Raw genomic sequence first — 24829 nt, 5'->3', positions numbered from 1 at the left:
TTTTTTTTTTTTTTTAATGTACAGTAGAAGTGTGCTTCTCATTTTTCATATAGACAATTTTAAATATGTGTACTCAAGAGTGGATAAAGTAAAACTAATAATTTTTACTGATTTTTCAGAAATATTCTTAACAAAATTGGCTGTCTTTTCCCCAGCCCCCAATGCTTACATGGGGGTGAAGTGCATGGCAGTGAAGAATACAATCGTGACACTGTTGTATCAACTGCCTTGATTCTAAGACACCAACAGTTTTACCCACCATTGCTTTTGCACCATCTGTGCAAATGCCACCAATTGAAGAAGGCAAATTAATTTCCTAGAATTATTGTGAAAATAATCTTGACTCCATAGACCCCCTGAAAAGAGCCCCATAAGAATCTGGAGAGCACTGTTTGAGAATTGCTATTCTATAGTGATCTAGCTCCAGTTGGTTATAATGCAAAGATATAATTCAAAGTGAGTTTGAAAGGAGTATTTTAATCAAAGTCCATGAGTAAGTCCAGCAATAAATGAAGTAGCAGTTGGCAAAAGCAACTGATTGTTGAAAATCGAGTCATATTGTGGCTCTGTGAATTTATTACTGAAGTGTTAAAGTGATCTATTTTAGTATTTACTAATTACAATAAATTACTAATTTACAGTCCATCAATCACTCTATTAATCAGTGCGTGCTTCTTGCAGGTTACTATGCTCTGCCTTGGGAGAAGCTAACATCACCAGTCTAGTAAGGGAGACACATTTAAAATACAAGCAATAAAATCATGATTCTCATCTGATTTTCAGACAAACTAGATGCCACATAAGTGATGTTCATTATCATCGTATTTGTCATACCTAGCTGCAAAACACAGATTAAGCAAGTTTTCAGCTTTCATGATGGTTTTTCATTCTGAAGGAACTGGTTTTACTATTGTCAGGAACAGTCACTAAAACAGCTTCATAGAATCAGTTCTATTTCATTGTAAATATATGGTCAGCCCATTTGTTTGCTTTGGAAAGAACCATAACCAAATTTTATTCTTTGGCGGGAGGAAGGGGGCATGCCATGCAGCTTCTGGGATCCAACTGGTTCCCCTTGCAGTGGAAGCACAGAGTCCTAATCAATGGACCACCAGGGAATTTTCAGATTTTAACATTTGCATTCTAATTATAATTTAAATTTTATTTTTTCCAGTTAAGAGCATCACTTTCTTAAGCCTCTTCACTTTTTTATTTTAATTTTTTTTTATAATTTGTTTATTTTATTTTTTGGTTGTGCAGGGTCTTCATTGCTGCCTGCAGGCTTTCTCTAATTGTGAAGACGGGGATTCCTCTCTAGTTGTGGTGTGGGAGCTTCTCATTGTGGAAGCTTTTCTTGTTGTAAAGCATGGGCTTCAGTAGTTACAGCATACAGGCTTAGTGGCTTGAGGGCCCTAGAGCTCAGACTCAGTAGTTGTTCAAGGCTTAGTTGCTCTGCAGTATGTGGAATCTTTCCAGACCAGCGATTGAACCCATGTCTCCTGCATTGGCCGGCTGATTCTTAACCACTGGACCACTAGGGAAGTCCTTAGGTCTCTTCACTTACAATATCAAAGTGGCTTTTTTGGGCCATTTGTATAAAGAAACACTTTTTTTCTTAAATGTTATATTGTGAGAGCTGATTATTCATATTGTCAATATCCTGCTTATGATTTTTTCCTTTATTAAACTTTTATTGGCTTATAATATAGAAAAGTATGCATAATCTTTTTTTCCTTTGTGTTCTCTGAAGAGTGTATTCAAGTGAATAGGTGTTTTTTTAAATTTGAATGTCCAGTTTTTCAAATGCTTTTCTTGTTTTAAGAATAAGAAGTTGTATTCTCTTGAGTTCAAAGAAGAAAGTGAAAAATAGTCTCTTGTTTGGCTCTAGATTGAATCTCTTAGCAAGTAATTGGAGCCTGTTTAACGCACTCACTTCAGTCATTAGCAACTCTGTTTCACTATGCTGCCTTCTGAATGTTAGACAGTCCCTAAAGGCCATACTTCCTCCACGCTATTACTTTTGTTGTAAAGTCAACCCATCCTTGAATGTTGTATGTCCCCAAGAAGTTTACGTAAGATTAGCTATTTGATTTGTTCTGGAAGGACAGTTTTCCCTTGTCTGGAAAGTAATAAATTCATCTTGGTTCAGATATACTTGAGTAGTAATTTTTTCCCTCAGCATTACTAGCATTTGTGACTTGTTTAAGAAATCTGACAAGTATAAAACTTAGTATTTGCTTATAGCATTGTTAGAAACAGAGGAGAAGAGCAATTATAGTTAGGAACCCTAGATCAGTGGGAGATGCAAAAGAGGCATAATATAAATCCCATTTATATATAATCCCATAATATATAATCCCATTTCTAATTTCATGCATACAAGAAGAAGTTCTTGTAAAATGAAGAAATAGGGTAAGTATATAATTTGGCCTTCAAGCTGTAACAGGTTTAGACATAATTACAGCAGGACTCTAAGCATGAATGGGGATTGTCTCTGGATATGTGGGGCTTATGTATCAACTAATTGTAGAATTTTGTCTATAATTTCTTATCTGGCTTTCTGTTCTGTTTAATTAATCATGGAAGTTCTTTTCATTAGACCAGTGGTAAACCTAATGGATCTGTTTGGCCCCCTTCCCTTGGTCTCCATCCCAGTTCTTAATTAACCTTCTCAGCACGTATCCTTGTATAAAAGAACCTGATACACAATGTGCATCTTGTAATTTTAATGTAACTACCTCCTGGATCAAAAAATTAAATATTACCAGTACCCTAGAGGACCCTCTCATGCCTCTTCATCATTACACTCTCTTCACTATCCTGACTTCTAATGTGTAGAGGTTTCCTCACCTATAAACCATAGATTTATTTTGCCTGTGTCTGAAATTTCTGAACTGAATCGAGTAGTATGTGCTTCTCTGGGTATGGCTTCTTTTTAGTCAGCATATGTTGGAGATTTACTTATGCGTTATCATTTTTTGAGTAGCACTATTAAATGCTTATTGAGAATAGCCAAACAAATTTAAAATAGATTTCTAGGCTGAATATATCCTAAAAATGCAATTGTATGTTACACATTATACAAAATATGGTAATTAAAGTGGCAACTGTATGTATACATGCTATACAGAGATCGTGAGTGAGACACATGGAACTGTTATTTTCCATAGATGATGTCTCATGCTGAAGGACAACAAAGAGACTTAATTAGAGGAATTGAATGCCTTCCTGCTTCTGGCCATCTTAGTTCCCTGGACCAGGATCTCTTAATGCTCAAGGCTACTTCCATGGCAACTATGAACTGCTTAAATGACTGCTTTCATATTCTCCAGTTACAGCATGCATCACATCAGAAGGGCTCATTGCCTTCAGGTAAGTTATTGCTTAAAGGTAGGACTGAACATTGCAGGTCAAAACATGGAAATAGTAACTGCATTCTTTGTAATTCTGCTCCAGAAAATCTTAATCAAACAAGACAAACAGAAAACCAGCTAGCTTCTTGGTTTTTATTATCATACTAATGTTATGCAAAGTCTCTTTTACTGTGTCCTTTTTCAAATCTAAAACCATTTTAGGTCTCATATAATTAAATATTCATTTAGAGACCTCAAATTAAACTTGTCAAAAACTGAATTAAAAATTTACATCTTCTGTATTTCTATTTAAGTTGATGGCATTACTCTATCCAATCAATCAAAGCAGAAACATTGGAATCATTCCTTGGTTGCTTTAGTCCACTATTCACTATTTCCCTGTTGAGATACATATATATAAAAGTCTATCAGTCACCTTTCAGTTTGAAAAATAAAGATATACATCTAGTATTTGAGAGCACCTATTTGTTGAAATTAATTTACTGGGGAAAACAGCGTTATTGCATTGTTTGTTATTGCATAACAAAAAATGAGTTTTTCTATTAAATGAGATTAATAAACTCATTTAAAAATTGAGATATAACTGACATAGTGCATATAAAATGACATTATATATAATTGACATGCAAGTTTAAAGTGTTGATTTAACACATTTATGTATTTATATGCCTCCAGAGTGTTAGCTAATGTCCCAATCATATCACATAATTGTCATTTCTTTTTTTCTCTGCCCCTTCTTGGCCTGCCCTCCCCCCACCCCCAACACACACACACACACACACACACACATATATGCACACACAGAGCTTGTGGAGTCTTAGTTTCCTGGGCCTTGGCAGTGAAAGTGCCAAGTCCTAACCTTTGGAACTAAGGAATTCCCTATTTTGTAATGAGAACATTTAGGATCTAGTCTCTTAGCAACTTTGAAATATTTACTGTAGTACTGTTGACTCCATTCACTGCTGTGTATTAGATATACAGGACTTATTCATCTTCTAGTTGCAAGTCTGTACCCTTTAACAACATTGCCCCAATTTCCCCACTGCCATCACAATGAATTAATAGTAGTAACTTAGTATTTCCCAACACTCATTGTTTTCTGATTCAATGAACTCCTCTTGCTTGTGAAAGAAAGATATTTTAGAAAGAACTGATTTAGAAGGACCCTGAGACCAGATGATTTGTTTGTTAAAGAATTTTGTTATGTGAATCATCTGTGAAATATCTGTGAATAATCTCTTAAAACAAATCTCTTAAATTCAGTGTTTATGTGCATCTTATTTCAAGAAGTAGGGGAATCTAGATGCTGATATTAAAAATAAACATATCAAAGTAGAAACAAAGAGCTTTCATTTCTTTGGAATTTTGAAACAGGCCCCATGAACTTATCCAGGGCATTCCCCCAATTGTGAATCCCCCTTAGTGAATCTGAACTAAGTGCCAAGGCAAGATGCTCTGGTAGCCTGGTAGGTACTTTGTAATTTATTCCTCTACTGAAGTCTAGGATTTTGTTATAGACTAAGTAAATTCCATACTCCTTTTAAATTTCTGGTGTAGTAGTCTGAGTATCCCTTAATGTAGCACTGTATAACCAAGCTTCTGTGAAACCTAGATCAGCCTCTGAAATCAAATGGAACATTTTCCATTATTGATTAGGCATAGAATCCACTTTGTTAAACTAGTTGAGGGTAATAAGAGACATTTGAGTCATTAACTGAGAAGATGACAAGTCTCTAAATGTGACCACTGTCTTTCATTAGGTCAGCTATTATTTATTCAGTAGAAGAACCTTTCAGTTTAAAAGTATATGGAGCCTTTTTATATGATTGGGAAAAAAAAACATAATGGACATGGATCTGCAATTCTTAAATTAGATTGTGGGGTTATCTTGATTGGTTAGAAAATTGGTACTGAGAATAAGGTTCAACCCCAAATTGAAGTAGATTTTACTGTTTCACAATCCCAGGCTATTCCTGTAATTGTGATTTCCTCAAGTCTAACTGCATACTTCTTATCACTAGAGGGTCAAGATTCATGCAGAAAGGTCAACTATTGGGGTGAGAATACACTTAATGATTCAGATTTTCCCAGGAAGTGAGTTCACTCCTATTCAGGGTTGATTCACTTAAATGCTATCTGATTTCAAGTTGCAGGTTGCTCTGTTGTAAAATAACCAATCGTCATGCTCATGCTAATGAGATACAAGTCACTGTCTTGCAGAGTCTCTTAACAGGTTTTGAATTGCTTTTAGCCTTGTAGATGCAAAACAAAATCGTTTAATAAAATCCACATTTGCTGAACTTTCCAGATTATGAGCAAGTTTCAGCGAAAGTTTTCTCTTACTTCATCAGGAACGACAATCGAATGGTTAGAACCAAAGATACCATTATCAAACCACTATAAAAATGGAGCTGACCAGCCCTTTGCAACTGAGCAAAGTAAGCCAGTGGCAGTCCCAGAAGAGCAGTGTGTTGCAGAATCTGGACTATTAGCAAGGGTAAGGTAATACGAAAATACAGTTTTGGAGTAAAAATTAGGAATTGCTGAAAAGCACCTTTTCATTGTCAGGATGTGCATACTCTAGAGAGCTCACTCTAAGAGTTGTTCTACTTTGAACTGCATTGGCTTTGGAAGGGCTCTATTGTGTAAAACTTGTACATACTGTGTTTTCCAGGTTAAATTATGTGTCCTTCTTAGTTTTAGTTTACTTTTGCTTTATATAAATGTATTTAAAATTTACATGTTTTTCTTTTTCTGGAAAACAGCTTTTCTAATGGAAGATTATTTGCATGATATTTATCTCATAGATTTCTTAATTTAACATTATTTAGTAGGTGTTTGCTATGAAGTTTAAAAGTTTGCTATTAAGGTTTTTTTTGATAGTAAGCACTGTACCAAACCAATTTTTAAAAGTGTTAGTCTACTTAAAATAGCACGCAGTCTTAGAGTTTAATATTTTAGTAAAGTAATGTTCATTGCACATTTCCCAGAAGCTAAACAGGCTCTCTTCTATTCTTAGTTCTACCTCTGTGACATATCATACTGGTTTTTTGCTTCTTGAGTTTATATATTTTATTTTTATGGTTATCATAATTACATAGATAGTTTTGTTTTAAGCTCTTTTTACTTGATACTTCTCATAAGTGTTTTTATATGTTATTCTGGCCTATATAATTAAAAATTTTAAAGGTTGAAGTAGGCTATTGAATGTCTAGGTTGTTATTTTTTTTTGTTCTTATAAATAATGCTCTATCATTTTGTCTACTGTTTTATTTTTTTTCTCCACTTTATTTAGACTATTTCTTAAGTTATTCCCAACTAAAATTACTGAGTCAAGAGTCAGGCGTGGTTTATGGTTATTTATATATTAGTAAATTACTGCTTGAAAGAAACATATAACACAGGGACTTCCAAAGCTGGCAAAGGTTTTGACTCAAGGAGGCAGGCAGTGGCAGCAGGGTGGCTGAGGAAGAAGAAAGAAAAAAATCCCTTTTTTCTTAGTTTCTTAACTAATTCATTTGTGAAGTCAAGCAGTTAGTAAGTATTCATTAAGTTATATTAGTGTATGACAAGTCCAATGTTAAGAATTAGAGGAGACACAAAAATAGAAGACCGTTCTTTCACTGGAGAGACTTAAAATCATTTAGAGTTCCTACTTACTGTGGGGAAGGCTTGCCTGATGCTGGTGAACCTGGGTCCTGTCATTTACTAACATGTGGGCCAACTCATTAACCATGCTTAACTTTCTCATTTGCAAAGTAGGGGTAATAATACATTATAAGTTGTTATTAAAATAAAGTAAATTTAGCAGAGCACCTAGTTTATGGAAAATGACCCCAGGGTTGTTGGGTTTTACAAATCCAGATGGCCATTCATGTCGCATTCTTTGTGGAATAATTATTCCTGGAACTCTGCTACACAGAATACAGTGTAAAGTCAGGCAGAAAAATTTAGTCTTACTGTGACAGATACTGAGATCATGAGCATGAGGAGGGATGCAAAATGTATAAGAAGATTGGTATATCATATGACTTGGAATTGAAGTGTGGATAGAAGTCTGTGGAAGTAGGAATGAAGACATGAACAGGTAATATGCATTTCAAATAAAAAATCAGTTGAACTTGTGATTGACTGGATATAGGGTTGGATCACAAATGACTTCCAAGTTTTTGAGCCTAAATTGAGATTAAAATTCACAAAACCTAGCAAAATTAGAAAGAAAGCTTTTTAAGAGAAAAGGTTTAGTATAGTTTATAAACATGTTGAATTTTATGTGGGAAGAGGATGTATGATTGTTAATGTACATGAAAAACAGTTTGGAAATGATGAAACCAAAGCTTTGCAGAGATCAGGACTATAATTTTTTGTGAAAAATTGCAAACAATAGGTCATATACTCCACAACATTTTTATTCTTCTAAATGAGAATACAAAACATGTTGGAGATCAGGATAGAAACATGGTAGAGATGGGCACAGAGATGTGGGGGAGAGGATTGTTGAATTTCCAAACCTTTTGAAATGAGTAGCCTAGTGTATGACCCAGTGCAAACAGAAAAAACTCTAATTGCATAGATTCTTTTTTCTCAGTTAACAAAAGATTTTAGACTCCACTCAAGCTTTCCTGGTGGCTCAGCTGGTAAAGAATCTGCAATGCGGGAGACCCGGGTTTGATCCCTGGGTTGGGAAGATCCTCTGAAGAAGGGAAAGGCTACCCATTCCAGTATTCTGGCCTGAAGAATTCCATGGACTGTATAGTCCATGGGGTCACAAAGAGTCAGACACAACTGAGCAACTTTCACTTTCAAGCATACAAGAATAGACCTGAATTGTTTGAAAATTTCACATATGCCTTTTTTGGAATATAAGTGTCAGTGCAAGCTGGAAACATGTATTATAGTGGTGGAAATGTTGCCGTCAGGTGATAGAGAAGATAAATGCTAGAGGCTAGAATGAAGCCCACAGTTCCTTAGTGCCCAAGTCAGAAATCAGGAAAACAAAAAATGGCGTTGGTATGAGTTTTGTGGAATTTCCTTTTGCCATGCAATCTCCAGATATTATGAATACCTAGAAACTCAACTGCTTTTGCCACTGTATTTACTAGTCATTCTGAGTTTGTAGGGATTTTATACATTTGAGCAGTTTGTTTGAATTTTGGTAATGCCTTTTTTTTTTTAACCTTAAGCTTTTGTTTGAGAAAGGCGTGATCTCTAAGAAGAGGCGTTTGAAAAAGAAAAGAGAGCTTCCAGAATCTTCCATTCATATCATACTTTAGAATCAGTATTTATTTGCGAATGTAATTCCTTTTTTTTTCTATTAAGTGTTTGACTATTTTTATAAAGATAACAAAAATATGTTCTTTAGCTTTTCTGTCAAATTTGTTTTATCTCTTTAGTTTAATACTATTTTCATTAAACTACACAATAAACTTTGGGTATAACTGTGTATAATAATGTTAAGGATATATTTGCATTATTAATCTGTGTCCTAGGTTCTGACCTCGAATGTAATAGTACCTTTCAGAAGCTGAAAGACATTATTTAATCAAGATCTGTATTTTTCCCCCCTCGACATTTCTCAAATGAAATATAGAAAGAGGAATGATCAGTTTTTTCCTCTGATTTATAATAAGTATACATTCACAAATAAACTATATTATGCAACTGACTTAGAGTAGATTACAGGAAGTACTTCCTGACAGACTTACTAGCCATAGAAAAGGGAAATTGAGAAATTCACCTTTGGGAATCTCTCCTTAAGGTCATAAAAACAAATAATTGTGGTATATACAAGCAGTTGTTGTATTTGGTCTCTGAAGAAATGAACTGGACTCAGTTCAGTTCAGTTGCCTGAGTCGTGTCTGACTCTTTGTGACCCCATGGACTGTGGCACACCAGGCTTCCCTCTCCATCACCAACTCCTGAAGCTCACTCAAACTCATGTCCATCGAGTCGGTGATGCCATCCAGCCATCTCATTCTGTGTCGTCCCCTCCTCCTCCTGCATCAGGGTCTTTTTCAGTCTTTCCCAGCATCAGGGTCTTTTTCAGTGAGTCAGTTCTTCACATCAGGTGGCCAAAGTATTGGAGTTTCCACTTCAGCATCAGTTCTTCCAATGAGTATTCAAGACTGATTTCCTTTAGGATTGATTGGTTTGATCTCCTTGCAGTCCAAAGGACTCTTAAGAGTTTTCTCCAACACCACAGTTCAAAAGCACCAATTCTTCGGTGCTCAGCTTTCTTTATAGTCCAACTCTCACATCCACATGTGTGACACTGGAAAAACCATAGCTTTGACTAGACGGACCTTTGTTGGCAGAGTAATGTCTCTGCTTTTTAATATGCTCTCTAGGTTGGTCATAGCTTTTCTTCCAAGGAGCAAACATCTTCTAATTTCATGGCTGCAGTCACCATCTGCAGTGATTTTGGAGGCCCAAAAAATAAAGTCTGGCACTGTTTCCATTGTTTCCCCATCTATTTGCAATAAAGTGATGGGACCGGATGCCATGATCTTCGTTTTCTGAATGTTGAGTTTTAAGCCAACTTTTTCACTCTCCTCTTTCACTTTCATCAAGAGGCTCTTTAGTTCTTCTTTGCTTTCTGAACTGGACTATTAATTGGTCAGAATCTGATATAATAAGGATTTTACTGATAGAAGGGATGATAGAAAGGAAGAAGAAAAAAGAGAACAAAGGCAAAGGAATGACCAGAAATTCATTATTTTTCATCTCTATCACCAAGTTTTATATTTTGTTTTTAATATTTTAAGAATATTAAGTTCTTGATTTTATGCCTGATTAGGATTGGTTTTCTTTGTCTAGCTACAGAGAACAGATGGGCTTCTTGTTTGATAGGATTTGTTTATGGGAATAGAAAATTAAAAGCAGAGACATTAACAGAATCATTTCTTTTTTAAAACCCTCATAACTTAAAATTTAACACATTACCAAAGATAATATACTCATGAAAGCTCTCTTGCACAAAGGTAACGAAAAGAGGTACTCCTGAGAAAGATCGTATTCCATCCCCACATAAACATGGAAAGTGACATCCAATAAAATTATTTAGAATTTTGGGATTTGAAACTGTTACTTGTTGTTTAAATAAAAATAAGAGATTAGATTTCTGTGACTTCTCTGGTGGTCGGTCCAGTGGTAAAGAATCCATCTGCCAATACAGGGAGCACAAATTTGATCCCTGGTCAAGGAAGATTCCACATGCCACAGGGCAGATAAGCCTTTGTGCCACAACTACTGAGCCAGTGAGCTGCACCTACTGAGCCAGTGAACTACAACTGCTGAAGCCCACGTGCTCTTGAGCCTGTGCTCTGCAATAGGAGAAGTCACTTAAATGAGAAACTCATGCACCACAAATAGAGGGTAACCTCCTCTTGCCACAACTAAAGAAAGCCCATGTGCAGCAACAAAGACTCAGCACAGCCAAAATTAACAAATAAACCTAATTTAAAAAATGAAATGAAATTAGATTTCTTTTAAGCAGTTATTTGGAGGAGGAGGGTAAACAATTTTGGCTTTTCAAGGGGTTGTTTTATTGATTGATTGAAAAACTGTACAGAGAATGTTTTGTAGTCTTAAGACTGCATAACCAACTACAGGGTTTCCATACCTGCACCTAGAATTCTCTTCATCCCCACAGTTTTTTCCTGACAACTCCAAGGATGAGTAAATATCTAAATACAGATTACAGAAGTTAGACTTGATATGTACAGTCACTTTAAAATTTTACTTTTACAGTATTAGCTTAAAAATGGGGCAAATATTTAATTCTCAAAACATCTTGAATTATTGATAGTAGTAGGGCCCCTAGGCAGGTGGAGAAAGCCTTCAAAGCCTAAGTTTCAGATGAGACATTTTTCATTCTTCCTGAAAAATCCTATTTTCACAAAGTATATGTATTTTATGTGTGATGCATATGACAAAACAACAGTATGTCCAATGTCAGTGATAATGTGTTCTTTGAAGCAAATCTATTCCATGGCCAAATGATGTAAGTTGTATTTTCAGAAAGATTTTTGCCTGCTCTCAGTTTCGTTTAGGCCCAATATGTCATCATCTGATGTTTATGCTTTTATTCTTAGTGCATATTGATATGCACTTGTAACAATAGACTTTTGCTTTATTTTGCATCAAGGAACCTGAAGAAATAAATGCAGATGATGAGGTGGAGGATACTTGTGACAACAAGGAGGATGACCTGGGAGCTGTGGAAGAACAACGCAGTGTTATTCTACATCTCTTATCACAGCTCAAGCTGGGCATGGACTTAACAAGAGTAAGTAATGGGATAAACAGTCTATGAAGATCATTTGGTCAGGACTATACCTATAATTGTTAATGCTGTCAGGGCTTTTTAATCTTTATGAGTTGGTTTCTTTTTCTCCTGATCAACATTTCTTATTTTCATTAAAAATGTGATGGTTTTTTTGTGCAGATTAAGTCACATGGCAACTAAAGACCTATAGTCTTGTTTTTGTGCAAAATAAAAGAGTCCATTGGAATACAGAATTGGAAAATCTAAAGAAAAGGATTTAATCCCATAAAACTATTAAAGTCATTGATCCTGCTGCTTTATTCTTATTTCCCATGTTTGATAGTACATTTTGGGTATTATCTGTAACAGAGGTCAGCAAACATTTTCTGTAAAGTATCAGATAGTAGATGTTTTTAGCTATGTGGGCATAGATCTCTGAGGTAGCTGTAGTTGATTCTTGAACAGTGTAGGGGTTAGGGACACTAGGCCCTCATGCAGTTGAAAATCCACATATAATTTTTGAAATCCCTCAAAACTTAGGTACTAATTTATTTACTGGAAGCCTTACCAATAACAAAAATACTCAGCACAACTTTTGTTTATATGTATTACTAATACTAGACATCAAAAATGAAAAGAACATGAAAAATATTCATGTTTATTTACAGGTATAATAATTTATGCATTGATAATGATGAAGCAGCAACATGATTGTTTTATGGTATCCTAGTGTAATAAGCTTCATGGTAGCCTAGCCTATATACTAATGAATATTGTTATAAAATTTTTGTGACGTACAGTATTACAGTCATATTCATGATACAATATAGGAAACATTGTTCAATTTTTGAAAATCCCACATACCTGTGATAATACACAGTTTCTTGCCTTATGAGAGAGGTATGATAGTTATGGTAATATAATTCTTTGAAAGCAAAGTTATGAAACAGTAATAAAACTAACATATTCATTTTATATTATGTATTACTCCCCTTAAGCCTGTGTAAGGGTGGACTATCCACCTCAGTACAAGTCTTGCACATGATGTTCTACATGTATATTTTGTATATTTATTGGAAAAAAAAATCCATGTATGAGTAGACCTGCATTTCAAACCCATATTGTTTAAGGATCAGCAGTATTCAACTCAGCCTTTGTAAAAGCAGCCAGGATAATACTGGGTTAACCAAAAAGTTCATTTGGGTTTTTCTGTGTAATACCTTACAAGCAAGCAAGTAAGCAAGTGAAGTCGCTCAGTCGTGTCCAACTCTTTGCGACCCCATGGACTGTAGCCTCTGTGGGATTTTCTAGGCAATAGTACTGGAGTGGATTGCCATTTCCTTCTCCAGGGGATCTTCCCAACCCAGGGATCGAACGCGGGTCTCCTGCATTGTAGACAGACGCTTTACCATCCGAGCCACCAGGGAAGTCCGTGACACCTTACAGAACAAACCTTTTGGCCAACCCAATATGTTGGATTGGAATGGGTGTATTTCCACACAAAACTATTACACAAACAGGAGGCCAGATTTGACCTGAAGGCCATAGTTTGCACACCCCTGGTCTGAAGGCTTGCTACTTTAAAAATGTGGCATGAACTAATTTGATGGTGGAAGTCCTTTTACTGTGTGCTGTGCTTAGTTGCTTAGTTGTGTCCGACTCTCTGTGACCACATGGACTGTAGCCTGCCAGGCTCCTCTGTCCATGGGGATTCACCAGGCAAGAATACTTGAGTGGGTTGCCATGCCCTCCTCCAGGGGATCTTCTTAACCAGGGACTGAACCCAGGTCTCCCACATTGCAGGTGGATTCCTACCATCTGAGTCACCAGGGAAGCCCAAGAATGCTGGAGTAGGTAGCCTATCCCTTCTCCAGGGGAACTTCCTGACCCAGGAATCGAACCAGGATCTCCTGCATTGCAGGTGAATTCTTTACCAGCTGAGCTACCAGGGAAGCCCCCTTTAACTATATATGTGTATATCAAATCACTACAATGTACACTTTAAATAACTTATGATTTTATTTGTCAGTTATGCCTTAGAACTGAAAGAAGAAAAAAAATCTGAAAGTCAGTATCATCACCATCACCTGAGAACTTGTTAGAAATGTATAATCTCAGCCCCAATCTCAAAGTTAGAGAAACAGAATCTGTGTTTCAATAAATATGTATATATACATTAAAGTTTGAGAAGCACTGATGTATAATTTTTAATTTTAGGCCCATCTTCTCCATTCCCAGTTTATCTAATGAGTGTGCCTTAATTTGTTTTAACAAGTAATCCATGACGTTGATTTAGAAAGTCAATGAGGTTCAAAACCTATGTATGTTAGACATTACTTACTGTGGAATTATATATTTTGAATCACTACTAACGCTACTTTGCGTTAGTTTGGAATTTCAAAATTGACTTCAGGATGTATATTTCGAACTGAGATTTTCAATGCCTGTGAGGTAACAAAAGTATAAATTAAAAGGTTGTTTGATTCCAGTGAATTACTTACCTGAAAATGTAACTTAAAAGCATTTTGCTTCTAACATTCACTTTGAAGTATTTCAAAATCAAAAAACATATTTCTCTACTTAGATTTATAGTAATTATAAGAAAGTTTGTAAGTTGGTTAAGTTAATAACCTACTAAGAAGCAGATATTTTAGAAATAAAGAAAGCCATCTAACAATTCATCTTTCATCTAATCTTACTATTTCAACTGGGTATCATTTTTATTCTAGAAATATTTTTGTATTAGTGGTTCAGAAAACAGTAGTTTTAAAATTGGTTAAAATGAGCAGTAGGTATAGAGTTTATTTGGTTATTGTGGTGTTTACTGTCTTCTAGTAAATTTAGGTTTGTAAGTCATAAGAACAATGTTGGAGTTTATGAGGTATTCAGTTCAGTTCAGTTCAGTCGCTCAGTCGTGTCCGACTCTTTGCAACCCCATGAATCACAGCACACCAGGCCTCCCTGTTCATCACCAACTCCCGGAGTTTACCCAAACTCATGTCCATCAAGTTGGTGATGCCATCCAGCCATCTCATCCTCTGTCGTCCCCTTCTCCTCCTGCCCCCAATCCCTCCCAGCATCAGGGTCTTTTCCAGTGAGTCAACTCTTTCCGTGAGGTGGCCAAAGTATTGGAGTTTCAGCTTCAGCATCAGTCCTTCCAATGAACACCCAGGACCAATCTCCTTTAGGATGGACTGGTTGGATCTCCTTGCAGTCCAAGGGACTCTCAAGAGTCTTCTCCAACACCACAGTTCAAAAGCATCAATTCTTCGGCGCTCAGCTTTCTTCACAGTCCAACTGTCACATCCCTACACGACCACTGGAAAATCCATAGCCTTAACTAGACAGACATTTGTTGGCAAAGTAATGTCTCTGCTTTTCAATATGCTATCTAGGTTGGTCATAACTTTCCTTCCAAGGAGTAAGCGTCTTTTAATTTCATGGCTGCAGTCACCATCTGCAGTGATTTTGGAGCCCCAAAAAATAAAGTCTGACACTGTTTCCCCATCTATTTCCCATGAAGTGATGTCAGGCCACCGTATATTCCAGACACTGTTCTAGGTACTGTGACTACAGCAACAAAGAAGGTCCTTACTTGCATATTGTAAATAAGTAATAGCCATTTCCTCCATTATTTTGTTCTTTTAAAAATAGTGTCATGAATTTAGTATAAACTTCTCAAAGAAAGTTTTTGAAAAATGAAAGGAAAAAATCTATAATTCTACCATCCTAACACAAATGTTACTTTTTGTGATTTCTTTTCAGTTTTTCTTTATATAATTATATTTTATATCCAATTTTATAACATTTCCATTTTTTCAGTTAATATCTTTTCTTTGTGAAGTGTATTATACATATAGAATACTGGCTTAGAGTGCATAGAAACAGTTCAGAAAACAATGGTAAAACAAATACCTGTGTACTCACCTCTGATTAAGTTACAGAACATTGCCAGATCTTGGAAGCTCTCTGACTGCCCCTTCCAGCTGTAGTCCTCTGTTTTCTCCTGAATGTAACAACTTAACTTGTCTTTTGTGTTAATCATTCCCCTACTTTCATTTATAGTTTTACCACCTATATATGTACCCTGTAACAGTGTTACTTAGAGGAAAGTGAATAGTGAGTACAATCTTGGCTGTATATTTTCTTTATATTTCTTAGGAGAGGTATTCTTAGAGATCTGATGTTTCTTGGATTTCTGCTCATGTTTAAGTATAGAGGAACTAAAAACCTGATTTTAAGTTTTGAACATGTGAGTGGAGCCTGTGCTTTTCAACATTGAGTAATCTGAATTTGTTGGGGAACCTGATGTTAGTATCATTAGATTTTTCCTCTATGGTTAGTCAAGTTCCCCTAGAAGAAAATTCTTCTAACTTCTTGCTTGGTAGGTAAAGCAAGTAGGAGTTAGGAAGGAGAAGAGGGCTAGGTGGGAAATTGTCTTAATATCAATCATTTAATTTATAGAGGGTTACTTTGTACCCTTTTATCATATCATTTAACTAGACCCAGAGTATTCTTGGGCATCCCTGAGGCTCAGCTAGTTAAGAATCCACTTGCAATGTGGGAGACCTGGGTTCGATCCCTGGGCTGGGATCTCCTGGAGAAGGGCATAGCTTCTTCTCCAAACCCATTCCAGTATTCTTGCCTGGACAATCCCCATAGATCGAGGAATCTGGTGGGCTACAGTCCACGGGGTTGCAAAGAACTGGACACAACTGAACTGATTAAGCACAGTACAGAGTAAAAAACATAGACTGTTTTAATTTTATTTTCACATTTCTTACTTCCTAAGACTAGATTCTTCGAAGAATCATTATTAGGCTAAATGGATATGAAATCTTCAGGCTCTTGAAAAAATGTTGCCAGATTGTTTTGTCACAGAGTTGAACCAATTTCAGTGCTTCTCCAATTCTGCTTTAAATAAAATGTTTAATCTTCCTTCTATTTACCTGGCTTTAAGTATCAAAAGGTCTTTTCTTAGAATTCGTCTTCTTGAGGTTAAAATTAAATGTAAATTACCATTCTCTTCCCTTATGTCTTTCCCCTTATGATACTTTTATCCAATCTAGGAATTTGAAGTGATTGTTTTTTTTTTTTTTAGTTGACCCTCTTTAAGTCCTGAATTGATTGTTTGACCTTAACCATTTGGAAAGGCTATTTCCTTTTAAGCATGCTTATATTTTTAAATTTATTTTTAATTGAAGAATAATTGATTCATAACATTGTGCTTGCTCCTGCCATACATTAACATGAATCAGTCATAGGTACACATAATGTTCCCTCCCTCTTGAACCTTCTTCCCACCTCCCTCCCCATCCCACCCCTCTAGATTGTTGCTGCTGCTGCTGCTGCTAAGTCACTTCAGTTGTGTCCGACTCTGTGCGACCCCATAGACGGCAGCCCACCAGGCTCCCCCGTCCCTAGGATTCTCCAGGCAAGAACACTGGAGTGGGTTGCCATTTCCTTCTCCAATGCAGGAGAGTGGAAAAAATAAAGTGAAGTCGCTTAGTTGTGTCCGACTCCTAGTGACCCCATGGACTGCAGCTCACCAGGCCCCTCCGTCCATAGGATTTTCCAGGCAAGAGTACTGGAGTGGGGTGCCATTGCCTTCTCCGCTCTAGATTGTTACATACAGCAAATTCCCATTGACTATCTATTTTACATATGGTAGTATATATGTTTCCTTGCTATTGTCTCCATTAGTCCCACCCTCTTCTTCCATTCTGTGTCCATAAGTCTCTTCTTTATGTCTGCATATCCACTGCTGCCCAGTGAATAGGTTCATCAGCATCATCTTTCTAGATTCCATGTATATGCATTAATATACCATGTTTGTCTTTCTGACTTACTTCACTCTGTATAATAAGCTCTGGGTTCGTCTTCCTCATTAGAACGGACTCACATGCATCCCTTTTTATGGCTGAGTAATATTCCATTGCATATATGTACCACAACTTCTTTATCCATTCATCTGTTGATAGACATCTAGGTTGCTTCCATGTCCTAGCTCTTGTAAATAGTGTTGCAATGCACATTGGGGTATGTGTGTCTTTTTCAATTTTGATTTCCTCAAAGTATAACACGCTTATTTTTTACTGAGACAAATTACTTTTCTTTTGTGACTCTGCTTTTAATACCCATCTAGAATGAAATATTTTCAGGGAAATAAGAATCATTCTCTACAGATGTATCAGGTCTTTGAGAAGACTTCTAATTAGGAATATAAAGACCAAAATAAAGAAACAGACTTGAAAGAAGCAGAAGTCTCATAGGAGAATAGAGGACCAGACTAGGAAGGTCCTCACCTTTATCTTCTAACCCTTCTCTTGAATTTTAATTTTTCCTATCATGTTTTAATTTTTTCTGAATTTTCTTTTTCAGAAAGCATTCTTGTTTCATGTGTATAATATCATCTCAATTCTCTGAAAGTATTTATTACTGTTTTTTTGTACTTCCCTCTTTGGTTGATTTGTTGTTGTTACTGTTGTTTTAGGTGGTGCTTCCTACATTTATCCTAGAGAAGCGATCCTTGTTGGAAATGTATGCAGACTTTATGTCTCATCCAGACCTATTTATAGCCATCACTAATGGAGCTACAGCTGAGGACAGGATGATTCGTTTTGTTGAGTACTACCTTACTTCATTTCACGAAGGCCGTAAGGGAGCCATTGCTAAGAAACCATACAATCCTATCATTGGAGAAACGTTTCACTGTTCCTGGAGGATGCCCAAAAGTGAGGTAGCATCCAGTGTCATTAACAGCTCTTCTACCCAGGCCATCACAAATCATGTACCTCCATCAGAGGAGGCTTTGAACCAGATGGGTTCAGACTGTTACACAGTCAGATTTGTTGCCGAGCAGGTTTCCCATCATCCTCCAGTCTCAGGATTTTATGCCGAATGTGCAGAGAGGAAGATATGTGTAAATGCACATGTCTGGACTAAGAGCAAATTCTTAGGCATGTCAATAGGCGTGACAATGGTTGGGGAAGGTAAGTAGAAAAAATTATTCTCCAATTTTTCATATCAAACTATAGCCTTAGATTGGGGGAAGCTAGATAAATATTAATTGTAAATTTGAACTGTATGTGTACTACTTTTTCCCCCAATTCCTAGTATGTTTTAGAATGTTGGTAGAGGGGAGAGGGTGAATCTATCAACAAATAAAAATTTTTTTTGCAATTTTTTTCCTGATTTTAAATGTAAATTATTTTTATTATAGAAAATTTAGTAAACTTAGAAAAGTGTCAAGGTGAAAAAGTATGTCTAATCCCTTCATTCAGAGATAGATAAATTTAGCTAGTATTTTGTATTTTTTCTATGTGTGTGTGTTCATACTTTCAGTTTTATAAAATTAGGATTCTCTCTATGTAGTTGTGTCCTCCTTTTTTGCAGTGAATATTTTCTCAAGTTATTGATAATGCTTTAAAACATAAAACATGTTTTTATTATAAATAGCACCCAAGAAATATTTTCTAGGGAAATCTATGTCTGTATCTTTTATATATCATAGGAAATATTAATGAAATATTTTAAAATATACTGCCAAACTTTAAATCTATTCCAGCACAAATGATTATAACAATTAAAAGAAATTGTTTTTAAAAGGAATTGTTTTCTTTTAATTTCTTTTAACAATTAAAAGAAGCTCTGTGTTTTTTGGCTAAGAATACAAAAAACAGATTAACAACAACAGACAAGTCTCCACAGAAATCATTGCAGAGTTAATGAAAATATAATGGCAGAAAAAAACTCTGCTATTTTAATGTCAAAGGAACGCTCCTATGCATGAGAAAATTTGTTTTAAATATAAACTGACACTGTAAGCATGGTGTAGTTAAGCCTGTGACCCTAACATTTTGAGATTGTGTTGTTTTAGCCCTGAAGAAAATATTTTATTCTCCTTACAAGCATTCCTCATCTTTAACAGCTTTTGTGCTATGAGTCAGTTTATAGTAAGATATTGTATTAGTTAAAAAGAAAAAAAAGAGTTGGCTAACTCTGTTATAAGGTCTATCACATTAACCTTAGGCTCTTCACAAAGCAGTTTACTTATTTTAGAGATGAAAAACCTGAAGTCTGATAGTGATGGAATATGTCCAGAATCATAGAAATTAAGGCATAGTCAGATTTAGACCCTCATTCTTTGGCACACTCTCCCCAAGGCCAGTTACTCTTACCAGTTCATGAGACAGATAGTATCTGGTAGCTTCTCCCACTCTAAGAAAGCATATACCTCAAGAAATGAGGAAAAGCATTAATATCTTACTCATGTGTTAAATGAGAAGGTGGTATTGATATTTTTTTATTATTATTTAAGTGCTGGTTGTATATTCATAGATTTGTCTTTTTAAAATTAAATTACCATTGACACCTTCAACAGAAGGTAAATTAGATCAGAGAATGGAACTTCTCACAATTTATTTTTCTTGTGTTAGCAGCTGTTTTTCTTTTAAAGTAGGAGGAAAATGTGTTTAATTATTAGATAAATGAGATTTTAGAATTCTTTGAATTTCAGTTATCCTAGCTAGTCGTATTTTCCTTTTCAATAATTACATATTTCTTGGACCTTAAATTCCATAATGAATGTTAACTTTTGTTAACTATATTCCTAGAAATAAAAGATCCTGAATCCAATTTATAAGGTCAAATGTTTTTAGAAAGGAACATGATTTCCTTTCCAACTTAGAATTAATCAAGTTATTATCAAATACTTGAATAACCAAATATATATATGTCTCTGACAGCTCCCATTATATATAAATATATTCAAAACCATGTTTCTTTTCATATGGCTCAATTTATTATTGCCCTGTGTGAAAACTACTAGGAACAATACAAAAAATAGTTGCTGTCGCTTTATGTAAAGTAGACTGATTTAGAATTCAATCTATTTGTCCTAAAAATTTGACTATATGAAAATATAATTTTTGCCCTTTTTTGTGAACATTAAGAACACAGTACTTCATGAGCATTTATTAAGAGAGAGATATCCTCAGAGTTCAAACTAGCAGTGCATATCCAGTTCAGTGTTTATTTTGATGGTGAACTAGGTAATGAGCTTAGGTTAGTAATGTAATTAGCTCAAGTCTCCTCAGTGTCTCTTAATCATCTGTGATAGATTGATTATTCATTAATGTAATTCCCTTTTTTTCCCTGTAACTCTCTTTCTTATATGTTTTTTAAAGTCATCTTTTAATATACTATCATTTAATATGGAACAAGCCCCATTAGAATATTGTTTGAAAACTGCCATTTCTAACTCTTGTAGTTTTGCCTTAAATATTTCAGAATTTGGCAAGCAAAATTACTATGATGACATTAGTTTATATCATAAAATAACTTTTTTCTGTCTTAATATGCATAGAATAAAATGACGAACTCCCCCCATGTTGTTTGAGATTAAGTTCTATGTTATGTTAGATATTTAGTTATTCTAAAAACTACTTTAAAAGTTATTAGTACTAGCTAAAGATCAGATCTTATGATGATACAGTCTAGCATGGACTTAAATTATGACTTGAGTTTTATTTTATCTTTAGGAGCATTAGAGGGAATTTTGTTCCATGAACCCAAAGGGATAATAAGGTCATTATGAAAGTAACCTTGATTAACTGTTACCATGAATTGTTGTCAAATGTAATTGTAAATGAATCCAATTTCATCCAAAATGAAAAGAAAATTAAGCAAAATTATGATGTTCCTTTACCAGGCAGAAGAAAATCCTAATATGGATTTTTCATAGCTATCTTTTTTTTGTTTGTTTTTTAAACATATTATCCACCTTCATGTTTTCACATTCAGGTATTCTCAGCCTACTGGAGCATGGAGAAGAGTATACGTTTTCTCTGCCTTGTGCATATGCCCGGTCAATTTTAACTGTTCCTTGGGTAGAACTGGGTGGCAAAGTCAATGTCAACTGTGCAAAAACTGGGTACTCAGCCAGCATCACTTTTCATACTAAGCCGTTTTATGGTGGCAAACTGCACCGGTAAGAATATTTTAGTGATATCTGGCCCTTATCAGTGTAATCTTGTATTATAACTCATTCAGTTTCTGCTTTGTTTTTTGTGAAATGAGGTTGGATTTCTTTCATGTTTATTTTTTTTAATATATTTCATCTTTGAAGGAATTCTGGAAATTATGATCTGATTTTAAAAATAGTGACAGATCTTTCTATTTTAATAAAGTAGAACTCCTAACAAATGGTACGTTGTTTCTGGTCCAATTTCTGCTTTTAAAGTGATTCAGATTTGGACCGAGACTTCGGTAGAGGTAATATTGCTACACATTAGGAAGAAAATATATCTACTAATCTATAAAGAATAATTCAAGAAGCACAATGATGGAAGTCAATATCTTCAGGCACCAATACTGAATAATGGCTTTGTTCTGATTCCATCTAGGAATGGGCCAGTTATCATACTCCTTTAATGGCTTGTTGGTCTCTTTAGCAGTCGTCCACATCACCCAACTACATGAAGACAAGTTTTCTAACAGGATCCTCAAAAGAATACTCCTTGTTTTAGCTTTTGATGTCTATTCTGATTATTCTGAAGTAGGGATAGTTTTCTTTACAGTTTGTATTAAAGAATAACATATAAAAGTATGTAAGTTGATTTTGGGCCATTTCAAATAGTGTTTCTAGAACATTGGTGAATGCATGAATTTATGTTTGATAGCTATCTAGGAGTGGAATTGTTGGGTCATAGGGAATGAAAATTTGACTTTATTATTGCAAAAAGTTTTCTTACATGGTTATACCAGAATGCACTAGCTTCGGTCATGTATGAAACTTTCAGTGTGTATAGCTATTTTACGTCTTTACCAGACAGCTGGTACTGAACAGTCTTAGAAGTGGAAAGATTTATTGACTCCCAGGCATTGAATGGGCCTTAAAAAATACAAATTTCAAAATACTGAAGCACAGAATTAAAAAAAAAAAATAACTCAAACAGAACCACTGGAGATTATCAAAACCGTTGTGCTTTATCCTCAGAGAAGGTATTATCATGGTTCACATTTTGTGGATGATTTCCTGCCTTTGCTTTATGTTTACTGGTGAACTTTCTCATTCATAACTTTCCTGGTGGCTCAGCTGGTAAAGAATCCACCTGCAATGTGGGAGACCTAGGTTCAATCCCTGGGTTGGGAAGATCTCTTGGAGAAGGGAACGGCTACCCACTCCAGTATTCTAGCCTGGAGAATCCGTGGACTGTATAGTCCATGGGGTCGCAAAGAGTTGGACACCACTGAACGACTTTTACTTTCACTTTCCCATTCATAATTCTTTTTTTGTTTCTAGTTGTGGCCTTTTCTGCCTAGAGAAGTTCCTTCAGCAATTATTGTAAAGCTGATTGGGTGGTACTGAATTCTCTTAGCCTTTGTTTTTCTGTAAAGCTCTGAACAAGAGCCTTGCTAGGTAGAGTTTTCTTGGGTATAGGTTTTTCCTTCTCATCACTTTAATATATTGAGCCTGCAGAGGTACAATATATCCTAGCTTGCAAAGCTTCTACTGGAAAAAATTAGCTGATAACCATATTGAGATTCCCTTGAATGTTATTTGTTGCTTTTCATATTTTCTCTTTGTCTTTAATTTTTGTCAGTTTGATTAATATGTATCTCAGTGTGTTCCTCCTTGGGTTTATCCTGTATGGGACTCTGTGTTTCCTGGACTTGGGTCGTTATTTCCTTTCCCATATTAGGGAAGTTTTCTGTAATCTCTTCAAGTATTTTCTCAGGCCTTTTCTCTCTCTTCTCCTTCTGTGCTGTGCTGTGTTTAGTCACTGTCATATCCCACTCTTTGTGACCCCACCAGGCTCCTCTGTCCCTGGGGATTCTCCAGGCAAGAATACTGGAGTGGATTACCATGCCCTCGTCCGGGGGATCTTCCCAACCCAGGGATCGAACCCAGGTCTCCTGTATTGGAGGGGAACCAATTCTTTACCATCTGAACCACTAGGGAAGCCCTATTCTCTTCTGGGACCCTTCTCCTTCTGGGACCCCTATTATGCAGATGTTGGTGCATGTAATGTCCTAGAGGTCTCTTAAACTGTCTTCATTTCTTTTCATTATTTTATCTTTATTCTATTCTGCAGCAGTGATTTCCACTACTCTGTCTTCCAGCTCACTTATCTGTGCTTCTGCCTCATTTATTCTGCTATTGATTTCTTCTAGTGTATTTTTCATTTCAGTTATTATGTTGTTCAACTCTGTTTGTCCTTCGTGTCTTCCAGCTCTGTTAAACAATTCTTCTATCTTCTTATTCTGTGCCTCTCTTCTTTTTCTGAGGTCTTGGGTCATCTTTACTATCTTTACTCTGAATTCTTTTTTCAGTAGATTGCCTGTCTCCACATCACTTAGTTATTCTTCTGGGGTTTTTTTGTTTGTGTTTCTTTGGATACTTGGAGATTTTTTGATATAATAGTGATTCTGACAAGGGTGAGGTAATATCTTACTGTTTTTTGATTTGCATTTCTCTAATGGTTAGCAGTATTGAGCATCTTTTCATGTTCATGTTAGCCATCTGTATGCCATCTTTGGAAAACTGTCTATTTAGGTCTTTTGCCCACTTTTTGATTGGGTTGTTTGAGGTTTTTTTGATACTCAGTTGTATGAGGTGTTTGTGTATTTTGGATGTTAACCCCCCCCCCTTTTTATTGGAGGTTAATTGCTATACAGTGTTGTGGTGTCAACCCCTTATTGATCAAATCATTTTCAAATATTTCTCACGTTCCATAGTTTTTCTTTTCATTTTGTTGATGGTTTTGTTTGCTGTGCAAAAGCTTTTAAATTTAATTAGTTCCCATTCATTTATTTTTTCTTTTGTTTCTTGTACTAATCCAAGAAAATACTGCTACAAGTTATGATAAAAAGTGTTTCTCCTAAGTTCTTCTCTAGAAGTTTTATGGCTTTAGGTCTTTAAATCATTTTGAGTTTATTTTTGTATATAGTGTGAGGGAAATACAGTAAGTGTGAGTTTCTTTCTTCTTAAAGATACAGTCTTATCCACCCTGTCAAATTATAGCTTTTCCCAATGATGTTTTGATCTGCTACTGGTTAACTTCTGTATGAGCCCTTGGATTTGATATTTTTGGAGCTTTGTACAATTGATACTCCCTTTTTCCTCTAGGATAACCTTTCAGAAGTTTGAAAACAGCTGTTGTGCACTCTCTTCATGTTTGAGAGT

At 35.6% G+C, this 24829-nt stretch overlaps 1 protein-coding gene across 2 annotated transcripts in view; it reads left to right on the top strand.

The window, feature by feature from the left end:
* OSBPL11 (oxysterol binding protein like 11) overlaps positions 1-24829 on the top strand; it is a 92068-nt gene that overhangs the window by 43464 nt on the left and 23775 nt on the right. For both annotated transcript variants that reach the window (XM_055568488.1, XM_055568489.1), the window contains exons 6-10: positions 3171-3372; positions 5726-5871; positions 11521-11661; positions 18134-18632; positions 21445-21631. In XM_055568488.1, the coding sequence (XP_055424463.1) occupies positions 3171-3372; positions 5726-5871; positions 11521-11661; positions 18134-18632; positions 21445-21631 (1175 nt within the window). The remainder of the gene's footprint in view (positions 1-3170; positions 3373-5725; positions 5872-11520; positions 11662-18133; positions 18633-21444; positions 21632-24829) is intronic.

Source organism: Bubalus kerabau, chromosome 2 (assembly GCF_029407905.1).
Source record: "Bubalus kerabau isolate K-KA32 ecotype Philippines breed swamp buffalo chromosome 2, PCC_UOA_SB_1v2, whole genome shotgun sequence".
NCBI lineage: Eukaryota > Metazoa > Chordata > Mammalia > Artiodactyla > Bovidae > Bubalus > Bubalus kerabau.
Note: the sequence above shows the minus strand (reverse complement) of the source record. Positions and strands in the feature narration are given on the sequence as shown.